The sequence below is a fragment of the Phacochoerus africanus genome, chromosome X, assembly GCF_016906955.1.
Source record: "Phacochoerus africanus isolate WHEZ1 chromosome X, ROS_Pafr_v1, whole genome shotgun sequence".
Taxonomy (NCBI): domain Eukaryota; kingdom Metazoa; phylum Chordata; class Mammalia; order Artiodactyla; family Suidae; genus Phacochoerus; species Phacochoerus africanus.
In genome coordinates this window covers 20,274,844-20,286,586 of record NC_062560.1, presented here as the reverse complement: position 1 = coordinate 20,286,586, position 11,743 = coordinate 20,274,844, and the positions used below count along the sequence as shown (strand labels likewise).

The following is an 11,743-nucleotide window of genomic DNA, read 5'->3' as shown; positions in this document are numbered from 1 at the left end:
GCATATGGAAATTCCCAGGCCAGGGGTTGAATGGGAGCTGCAGCTGCAGCCTAAGCCACAGCCACAGCAACAACAGCTGCATCTGTGACCTATGCTACAACTGGCGACAATGCCAGATCCTTAACCCACAGAGTGAAGCCCCAGGGATTGAACCTGCATCCTCATGGAGCTTATGTCGGATTCTTAACCCCCCGAGCCACAGTGGGAACTCTGAACCTTGGGATTTTTAAAACTGGAGTTGAAGAAATAAATTTGGTACTTTCTAGCGAGGTCTGAGTTCTTGGTTCTGGTTATTTTGGAGGCCCACCTGCATACTATGCCTTTCCTGCCACAATATGAAGCTTTCACAGTGAATGCCTTCATCTTGGTTTGGGCGGCCTCAAATCCAGACACTGAGACAAGAACCTGGTCTTATCTATTTGGTGGTCTATTTGGGTGATGATCTTAGAAAACACAAGTGAGGGAGTGAGGAAGTGAGACAGGGAAAGAAGAAAGCCAACTGGGGTATCGTAATGAGCAAGTTGGTTCCTGCTGCAGGCACCTGGGGCTCAGGCCCTGCTGGACACTTCTGAAACTGGACCACGTGTCGCTACTGTTCCACAGGGAGGTGGGGTGATTATCACCGACTTCCATCCCCATTGGCTGAGGTCTGTCCCTAGGGGTCTCTGTTCCCTGGCACTTTTGGGTCATGCCTGCAGCACACTCAGACAACCTGCCTTGGAGAGGGAGAGGGCCCCCATGCAGAGAGGCAGAGGTTCAGGCTTTTAAGGTGGGAAGCTGACAGTGTACTGGGGATTGTCTGCAGCTGCAGCACTCAGGTGGGCAGAGGGATATTGAGAAAGACATCGACAGTGTCTGCTATACTTCCTCAAGGCTTAAACTTGTTCATTTTGGGTTTCTGTCACTCACAACCAAAAAAGTCCTGATTATGCAGCTCACCTCAGTTCTTCCCACAAAGGCAGCCCCCTGCATGTTGGGCACTTTCGTTGACATACATAACACCAGTAACTACTGAGAGGCCTTTGGGGGCAAAAGGACTATGGCAAAATTTATGGGCTGACTGCAGGATAAGGGGTCAAAAATGGCTCATTGCTGTTGTTCTTTGGGGAAGCGATGCCACCTATTGTCTGGTGAAGAGCTGTGAACACACAGGAGCAGCCGAATACCTGGGGAAATATTAAGGTGCCTACCCTCATCTCTTCCCCAGTGTATAACTCACTCACTTGTGGTGCCATGTGATCTCAAAGCCCAACATCTAAACTGAATTTTGAGAACACATTTTTTTCTTTTTTTTGGCTGTGGCACATGCAAAGTCCCAGACCAGGGATTGAATCTGCACCACTGCAGTGACCAGAGCCACAGAAGTGAAAATGCCAGATCCTTAACTACTAGGCCACCAGGGAACTCCTTGAAGACACGATTCTTTTAAACAGCCTATGAACAGAATTTAAGGGTGAACCCTAAACTGAAATGAACCACAATTCTCTGCCGACCTCCTAGGCTACTGGAATGTTGGTTTTCTCTTTACTGACCTGAAATTGAGTGTTCAGAATGCATTCAGCTGCAGGGAACAGACACCTGACTTTAGAGGCTCATATAGACTGGAACGTCTTTGCCTCAGGTAACGAGAGGACTAGTAACAGATGGTTGCTGGTGATTGGTTAGCTGCTGACCATGCTGTCAGAGACTCGCATGGGCTCACTTTCATCCCTTAGATGATTTAGAAGTGAGTCCACTCTGTGTAATCCTTCTACTGAATGGAAATGGTGTGTAAAGGTAATTTTAGAGACTAGAGAAGTGTAAAAAAATAAATAAAAGTAGTGTTAAAAATAATGAACATGTGCTTTAGGATTTGGCAGTGTTCTCGTTAAAAAGAGTTTTGCCTCCTACCTCGTCTTGGCCTTTGTCATACTTAAAATAGATATTGTGTCTTTGTTTTGTTTCGTTCTGTTGTTTCATATGCTCTAGGGTCAAAGTCATTGCCACAAATAGAGGTGGTAGGGCAGAGACAGCAAGGACTCTGGGCCCTGGAATCACACGAGATGGTTGATGTGCGACCATTTTTGACCTACAAAAGGGACGATGTCGTGTAGTTCAATGTAACATTACAATCACCATCATTTGGTGACCATTTATTGGTGTTGATTATGAGATAACTTCCGCGGCTCCTCCATGACCAAGCTAGGACTCAAAACACTGTTTGGTGCCCAGGCCCCTTGGTGCCACACCGCCTCTCTCCGATTTTTATTGAACACTCCTGTCTTCTGGCCTCCAGGTAATAAAGCTAAAGATAGAAACTTTTCCTACTTTTCAAACTTGACTGTGCTTCCTCAGAATCTGTGAGAAAACGCAGCCAGCATCTTCTGGAAGATTAGGAGGGCAGTAAGATTCCGTAGCCACCTTCCGGCTGACACTTGAGCCCTGCTTTCAGCACGGTCAAGCCTTTTGGAGGCAGCGTATGGCTTGTATCAAACTCTATATTTAGGAAGAACAACTGTGAGCTATGACAGGAATTCTCTTTAACACTTATCCTTAAACCAAGTTCCCCTCCAGCCCTGAGCTGGGAGCAGCTCTCAATACGGGGTGAGGCACCGAGCACTTGAGCTATTTCAGCCACATGAAAAGCATCGGAACTGAGATCGCACCTCAGAGGACACCGGGCGTCCCTTGCACTCACTGAGGAGCCTTGTATTCTTGCACCTGACTGCCTGGGACCTTCCTCAGGCAGGAAACAAATACATAAAGCAGGTAAGCAAGAATGTCCCGCTCGGATAACTGGGCTTTCTGAAGGAAATTTCCTTGCTAACTAACTTGAAGTGGCTACTTATAACTTTGTTGGCTTGTAACCAGTGGATGTAGCTCCCTGGTAAATTTACTGTTCATTGGTGATCTTGTTGCTTCTGTTTTATAAATTGTTCTGGACTGGGGTGGGGGCGGGGGTGAAAGAATTTTGAACTAAAAGTAGTTTTCATTGATAATGACATTTATGAAAATATCCATGGTCCAGATATGATGGCTGTGCCTCTGAACATTATGTCATTTTGATGCTTATGGCCAGGATTACAGTTGGTCAGCTGTAGGCTGATTCGAGCTGTAAGCTTAGAAATTATCAGGAGAATTGGGGGCAGAGAAAAGCTATAATGCGAGCTCCTTGGTTTACCTAAATGCAAACTATTGCCAGAGCTGTTAACACAGTGCAAGTTTAGAACACTTCTCTCCTCTCTCTAAGCACCAGACGTGGCCTCAATGATTAAGTTCTATCAACATGTAGATCCATTAATGTAGATATACATTAATAACCCAACCCATCTTTTCCAAAGCCTTGCCTCTCTCTGTGTGGGCACCAGATTCTGGTACATGGCAATGCTGAGTGCCTCTTCCCTCTCAGTATATCTCAGGCAGAGTTGAATCAAGACTTAGTCCGGACAGCTGAACATCTTTCTACACCCTTTCCAGGAATTATTTTTAGCTGCAGGACAGAAGATAACTCCCTTTGAGACTGAGCTGTAGCTACTTAATTGACCTTTAAAAAGAAAAAGCAAAGCCCTCTCTCTCCCTATATTGATTTTATTTTCCTCTGAATCCCTTCTTATTAAATTAGTGATATTAATGTTGAAAAATTTTTTTAGTAAGTGAAAGAGTCTTATTTAGAAGTCAGATATGAGCTGCTGTCCAATCAAATACCAGCAGAGGTATATTATAGATGACTCAGCATACAGACCATTAAAGTTCCCCACTGACTCGCAGAACTGCCAGGACAACTTAACTGTGCTAAGCTGGCAAGCATTTCCATTATATAGCATAGGCTTTGTACAAGTCAATATATAGCCGGTCAAACATGTTTTCAAATTGTAGCCAGAATGAGGAGACAGAGTAGTAGAGTGCTTTAAAGAGTACCTCTTTGGATGAAAAGCTGTGGCCCCGGTGTGAGTGGAGTTGTGCATCTAAGGCATGGCTTTCTTTTCTGGTCCCGGGATGAGATAAAGAAGGTGCATGCTACACCCTGCAGCCCTAATGGAGGTGAACGCAGGGCCAGGGAAACAGCAGGGAACACTGTCTATTTTTATTCATCAGTGTGCTTTGCCCTGATTTCTCTGAGAATAATGAGGACAGCAAGAACGGCTGCAGAACTGACTTACACAAATGTTATCTGGCCTGTTTGCAAAGAATGAGAGCTCAAATCTGACCAACTTTCTAGTAACGTTTCTCTCACAGATTGACATATATGTTGAGAAGGAATTTGTATGCAAATGAGATTATACCAAAGCAATACTGGAGACAAAGCCCAAGGACAACCCTCCATTAGGCTTAGAGTGCCACAAAATACAAAGCAACATAGTAGTGCAGTGGAAAAAAAAAATCAGCCTAATTTAAAAAAAAATCAATGGAGTATAAATATTCATTGCCTCATTTTTTTTTTTTTTACCTTTCAGCTTGGTATTATAATAACATAAAGAAATTCTTATATCCCATGTTTTGAATCGATGTACAATAAATTTTTCAAAGTTCCCAAGTGATAATAGTTAAACTTTAATTGTACACTCACAGAGAATACTATATGATGAGATATTTAAAGTCCTGAGAGAATTATTGCTTCGCGTGACTTCTAATAGCTTTTGAGGAATAGAAACATTAAAAATTAAACTATCAAGCTTTTCCTTTTGAAACTGAGCTGTGTGCCCTAGATCCAAAAATTAAAAATCCTTCATTGACTCTTTGACATTGCAGGAAAGACAGCAACCTATTTGAAACATATCATAGAGTAAATGTGTTCCTGATTTTTCAATGTTATTGCTTTTTAATTTTTTAACCATATTGAAAATAATACTACCTAGATCCATATGCATGGAGGCTGTGTCTATATATTACCAAAACATTCAGGAGAAACTTAAAAAAGAATCTCATTGTTGTCATGGATGTGACCCCCAAAGACTAAATAGTTGGATATACTAATTGTAGGGGTTTTAAAAAATGATATAATTGTTTAACTTCATATAATAGCGCCTAAGACTTTGAAGATCTCAAAAAAAAAAAAAAAAGTAAGTTTTCCAGGGTTCGCAGATCTTTTCTCTCTGAAATATTGTGGGACATAACTGCAATTCTTAATGCTGTACGTAAAGCCGTGTATCAGTATAGTACTAAAAAGTCACTATGTAAGGGCAAGGGCAATCAACCAGAAACTTCTGTACCATGCTTTATAGATCACAAGGCAGTTTCAGGCACATTATGTCATTTTGAGTCTTACCACAACCTGTGAAGCAGGCAGAACTTAAGGAAGAGGACGCGGGCCTAGAGACGCTGGCTGACATAGTCCAGGTTACACCCGACTTGTGGCAAAAGCCAGCACTGCTCTATGTGGTCATTAACTCACCAGTTAGCCCCCACACTCACACCAGTCAATAGAGGAAATTCTAGTCAATCCAGTTTATAGTTTGGGTTTAAAAAGCAGCATGTATAAACTAACTGCAAGGTAAAAAAATAAAAAATAAAATAAAAAGCAGCATTTTTTAATTCACTGAATTTCCAACATCTCCACTTGATCCTGTCAACATTTAACAGACTAAGCTATAAACAATGCTTGTGTAGAGGGGGGCTGTTCCCTGCTCCCCAAGCCCCAGTAAACCCCAGCCACTGGTCACGGGGCTCTAGGTCAGGTCTCATGAAATGAAAGAAAGCAAAGGTCCTTTGGGGGAGGAAGCAGTGCTACCTCTTGGGGATGTGACACGGTCACTTAAGTCCTATTTGCCTTCTGAGACTGTTTCATTAAAAGAAAAGAAGCCAGGTGAGGGTTGCTGGCCAGGCCGCCTGACTTACAGAGCCCAGGCTCTGGACTGCACAGAGCAGGGAAGATGCAGCTCACAACCTCACAGCATCCCGCAGGTCGCTGGGCAAAGGGACACGTGCCCTGCCAGCGAGCAGGGAGCATGATAGGTGTAGGAACCCGCACAGACCACCTCTCCTTGGGCCCCCACGGAAGGGAGGCGCTCCAATGGACTGACGTACAGCGCCGGCAACAACAACTCGTTCAGATCAAAAGTTCAGTTTCAAGCGGAAAGCTTCCGAGGCCCCAGACAAAGGTGTTTTATTCCCATAACCTCTGCTTTGCTACTCTAGGCAGGGAGGGGGGACAGGAGGGCAGGGAAGGAGATGATAGCGCCTTTCAAGTTTCTGATTGCCTATCATGAGCATCAGGGGCGAGGCATCTCAGCATTTCTCCTCCTGAATGATTTATCCGGTGCTCTAGTGTTCCTTCTCCCTGAGGCATTAGGAAGGAGAGTCTGTAAGTAACCGGAAACTGAGACTGAAAGAATATATGGCCAGTGAAAGGGGTGACTGCCCATTTGAATCATGAGTTTGCTTCTAATTTATCAAGGCTGAGAATCTGAATGCCGCCACTTCTAACAGTTTCTCACTTGTTTTTTTTTTAGGGCTGAGACCACATCAGTATGTCGAAGCAGCCAGTTTCCAATGTCAGAGCCATCCAGGTAAGTAGGTGTATTTGTGTTTTTAACATCAGCTCTGCAACTTCTAGCCTGTTTGCTTAATAAATCAGACTTTCTTTGACTGTTCACCCGTAACTGATGATTAAGTTCAAAGAGAAAAGACAGACTCCTGTAAGGTACAATTAAGGAAAGAGATAAGGCTGCTGCGGTACAACTAAGAAAAGAAAAGCTATTTTTGTGTAATGGTGCTGAACCGTAAGACGAAGTTTATGAATGAGAATTAAATGGTCTTCTACAAAAGTGTAGTGCATATGTTTTTTGATATGTTTTCTGATGTGAAAGTTTTTGATATGCTCGTTGATAGGAATTTAAAAATTCAGTTTCCACTTTTATATCCAATTGTTTGTTGACTCATCTGTTTAGAATACTTTTTTTTCTTTTCTTTAGGCCGCAGATGTGGCATATGGAGGTTCTCAGGCTATGGGGTGAATCGGAGCCGCAGCTGCCGGCCTATACCACAGCCACGGCAACACTAGATCGCAGCAATGCTGGATCCTTAACCCACTGAGCAAGGCCAGGGATCGAACCCCCATCCTTATGGATACTAGTCGGGTTTGTTTCTGCTGAGCCACAACATGAACTCCTAGAATACACCTTTCTTTAGATAAGATCCTTTTCTTGTCAAGTGTTCTTCCCAAGGCATGGGTATTTATCTTTTAAAGGCTGTATGCTATTATGTCTTCTCATGCCTTCCCTGCAAACAAGTTCTTTGGTTGATTCAACTGACTTAAGTGTCACCCACATTAAGAGGAGGGGAAGGCAGACATTTTGGAACATAAATACAATTACAGAGAAAACTTTCAGTATTTGTTTTTACTCAGTACTTATTTTGTCATTTCTCTTAAGGGCTCTGTGTTTAACTCTCAAATGGCTCCCACAGCGACACACCGGACACAACATTTTATTGTAAAATCCCGTCTTTCCTGTTCTTTAAAGGAGCCATCTGTATTTTCTTTAAAGGAAACTTTAAACTTTTTTTTCCCCTGGACTTTTCTGAATACTGCAGAGCAGATGGCTGTTCCTGAATATTTGGGGTCTGATGCACCATCACAGCATAAACCTATTCATAAGTAATGGACCGTATTTTGACGGAGCGTGCATGTGGTCAGGGTGTGGGGTGGGGAATCCTAGCAACGCCCCAGTGGTAGAAGTGGGTGGAGAGACACATCTTTACTTGTCATGACTAATGCATGGCCTTAAATGGATGGGGTTCTTAAGTGGCAAGATGCCTAACAACCTCTGGAAGAAACCTGTTGTAGAACAAATCACCAAGGAAGGGCTTATTTATTGGCAGGGCTTCAAGTCACCCTTGCCACGTTTGGCCCTCTGGTGTCCACCTAGTGAGTCTCTGATGTACCCTGACCTTAGTAGCGGAATTCATGTTGCCTCTGAGACCTGTGGGTATCCTTGAACCTTTGAACCTTCTCTTTTATCCAGGGTGTATAGCTGTTAGTTTGCATGGGCTATGAAGCCAGATTAGTTGAGTCTGAATCCTGAATCCATTTTGTACCGGTGTGGGTGCATGGGAAAACTGCTTGACCTCTCTGCCTCTGCTTCCACCTCTGTAAAATGGGGGTAGAACTCACCTCCAAGGGCAACACGTATAAGATGCTTAAAACAGCACAGCAAGCCCTCATTAAGTGTCACAGTATTATCGTAATAATTACCATTCAAGAATGCTTTATGTTAAACTGGTGAAAAATAATACCATTTAATCACTGCATTTGAAGCTCCCAGAGTGCTAAACATAAAATTTCCTTTTTCCTTCCTTTCTTTCTGCGAGACACAAAAACATAATCTCTCAGGCTGCCTTTTCTTCTTTTCCTTTTAAAGCTGAAAGTGTGATAATTTTTCTTCCTTAGTCCTTCCTGGCCCTCTCAAATCTACACTGATAATTCACCAGCATTTTATCTACGAATTTTGACCTTGATATATTTTTAGGCCTGTAAAATTTAAAAAAAGCTATTGACTGTTCTCAATAGCTGTTATTATACTGCATTAAAAAAAATCTATCTACTCTGCCAACAAAGGCAATACGGTACTTCCTTATGGATGTGGTATTGCCTCTTTCAATATATTTAATGCCACACAGAAAGCCTAATTTAATGCACCTTCAAATGAAATATTATTTCTGGTGGCTAAATAGGATCTTCTCTGATATTTTCCTGTCATCTCTGCATTAATCTAAAGAAGGGTCTATTAAATAAAATATGAAAATGGTTACACTATACAAATGCTTTTTAGTAGGAACATTATCTAGGGTATAGACTTGTGTGGAACCAACAGAAACCCCAATGGATGAGGGTGCCCTTGTTGTATAAATACTAAAGATATTAAATGTTCTATTCAAAACACTCTAATCACTTCTCTTTATTAGAATCTTATTGCCAATTTAGTTCAACTGTCCTTTCCTGGGCAACATAAGCAGTATAGGCTATGCAAAGATGAACTAATACCTGATCCCTGAGTTTGAAGCATTCATGGTATCCAGGACTTACTACTCTGTGCCTTTGGGCAAGTTGTTTAATCTTCTTTGTGCCTCAGTTTCCTCATCTGTCAAGTGGGGAATTAATAATATGTACTCGTGGAGTTCCCGTCGTGGCTCAGTGGTTAACGAATCCGACTAGGAACCATGAGGTTGCGGGTTCGATCCCTGGCCTTGCTCAGTGGGTTAACGATCCGGCGTTGCCGTGAGCTGTGGTGTGAGTTGCAGATGCGGCTCGGATCCCGTGTTGCTGTGGTATAGGCTGGCAGCTACATCTCTGATTCGACCCCTAGCCTGGGAACCTCCACAGGCCACGAATGTGGCCCTAGAAAATACAAAAAAAAAAAGACAAAAAATATAATATGTACTCATAGGGTTGCTGTGAGGGTTAAATGAATTACAGCATGCAAATGTCTAGGCCAGTTTCTGGCTCACTGTAATCACTCAATAAATAGTAGCCATTATCATCAATCATCATCATAATCATCTGGCTCAACCATTCCCAAAGTGTGTCTCTTGGTGCTAGTTTCATGGGATGTTGTTAATTAAAGAGTTCCATGATAAAGTGTTTGGAAAATGCTACATTAAGCAAAGTTGAATAGGATCTTTACTGCAGGATTTCTCAGAGTCCGTAACTTGCTAATGGCTTCATATATTTCCAAGAAGGCAGTGATGTATGCAATGTTTTCTATCTTGTACGACAGTATTTTGCAGTGCAACTTCTAGAAGTAATGACTTAGATATCTATTTTGTCTGAATTGAGTGAATTTAAGCCACTGTCAACCATACTTCTAATACTTAGGCATAGGTAGTTGAATTACTGCACCTATGTGCATCAGACAACATGGAGCCAAATGGTTACAAATCTCTACCTTGCCACTCATTCACTCTGTGAGTTTACCCTTCTGTAAAGTGGAGACAATAATACTACCTAATAGGACTGCTCATAAGGAATACACAAAATAATGTAGGACAAGTGCCTGGTTTATAGCATACAAAGTCCTTAAGATACAGTTCTTCTAACTATCCAAATAATTAATGGAATGGCCTTGCTTTCTCATCAGCTGGTTCCCTCTCCTCTGTGCCTCAGAATAAGAGGGAGGCCAGAACTAGACCCACCCTTAGAGGAGATGGATGCTATCTTTCACATCCACATTGGCGAAGATATGGCCTTTGAATTGTAAGGGGATTCTAACAAAGTCTACATTTATTCCAAGAGCATACCAATATCCTGAAGGAATCAGTTAATCCTTCCATGGCCTTTGTCTCCTAAGCAGTTGACAAGGCTCTATATCACATTTTGGCCCACCTTTTCTATAAAGGCCCAAGAGAGAAAATATGTTAAGATTTGCACATAATTCAGTCTCTGCTGGAACTATTCAACTCTGCTGTTATAGCACAAAAGCAGCCATAGGCCATATCTAAATGAATGGAGGTGGGTGTGTGCCAATGAAACCTCATTTACGAAAACAGGTGGCAAGTTGGATTTGGCCCCTGGGCCATAGTTTGCTGACCCTGGTTCTGTGCTCTGTAAGCTGCTAGTTAAACTCCACTGTTGACAGGAATGGAGTTGCAACCAAGGTAACACCAGCACACTAGGTATATAGTGGGTCTGATCCCTTTAAATGAAAGAATTTGACATGACAGGTGGGGAAAGCTAGAGCTGCTAGGAAATCTAATCCCATCAGCGATCTGCTCAGTAAGCCTCTCTAATCAGACCAAGTGACACTGGCCACTGGCAGCACCTGCCTATCCTTCCCTTTCCTCCTGAACACACCCCCTTTGGAAACTATCAGAGACCTTCCCAGGGCCTTGGCCCACCCAGAGCCATTGTTCTCTGAGTTGTCACTGGTCCCTTTCTCTCCACCACTGATCAAAGCAAGCTAAGTATTATTTGTCCTCTTCCATGAGATTTGAGTTTCATGGTTGAATGGAGAGTCCTGTGCCCTAGTCTTAGTTCTGCTCTGTGACTTCACCCCCCTGCTCCTCATGAGCTACAAAGGAGGGGGTATTCCATTAAATGACCTTTAAGCTTCTGTACAGCTTCTAATTGTCTATGAACTTGAGAATAACTTCTAAGGCTTATTAGGACAATAATAATAGTCACAGTTTTTTTCAGAGTTTACTATGTACTTGGCATAGCGCAATGGGGTTTCCATGGATTACTATGAAAGGTTTGGAAAGCAAAAGAATTCACTGAGGATCACACAGCATGTGAAAAGGAGAGTCAGGAACTGAACCCAAGCTGCCTGATTTGAAAGCCCATGTTTGGAACCACTCTGCAACACTGGCTAGTCTCATGACTTATCATCTCCGTGCCAGCATGGAGAGTGAGGATGGAGCAGTGGGTTCAGATCATCTAAAGGGTAATCATAAGTAACAAGGCTACTGGAGAGACAAATATCATTTTATGGATGCTGGGTCCTCCCTTCGAAAGCCCTGAACTGCCATTCAGAAAGCATGTCAGCATTTCAGTGAAGAAGCTGATAGCTTATGCTGGTTAAAGTCATCTTAAATGTAAGTTGGTTAAGAGTGGAAAGTACAAAGTGAAGTGACTCAGTGACAAACAGTCTTGATATACAAACGATCATGGCCACTGAATCCCACCTCTCTTGATTAGCTGACTTAACCGAGCTGCCTGGGAAACTAAACCTAACTCCTTCATCATACATTTTAGAGGAACGATTACCCGAGCCTTGCATCATTAGTGTGTGGTTTCTTACTATGGGAAGTTTCCATTGTTACCCAATCCACA

At 42.7% G+C, this 11,743-nt stretch overlaps 1 protein-coding gene across 1 annotated transcript in view; it reads left to right on the top strand.

Annotated features, from left to right (window-relative positions):
* The first annotated feature begins 2,522 nt into the window (after positions 1-2,522).
* Positions 2,523-11,743, top strand: part of SMPX (small muscle protein X-linked) — a 50,627-nt gene continuing 41,406 nt past the window's right edge. The window contains exons 1-2 of the mRNA XM_047765442.1: positions 2,523-2,748; positions 6,429-6,485. Of these exons, the coding sequence (XP_047621398.1) occupies positions 6,447-6,485 (39 nt within the window). The 5' untranslated portion in view covers positions 2,523-2,748; positions 6,429-6,446. The remainder of the gene's footprint in view (positions 2,749-6,428; positions 6,486-11,743) is intronic.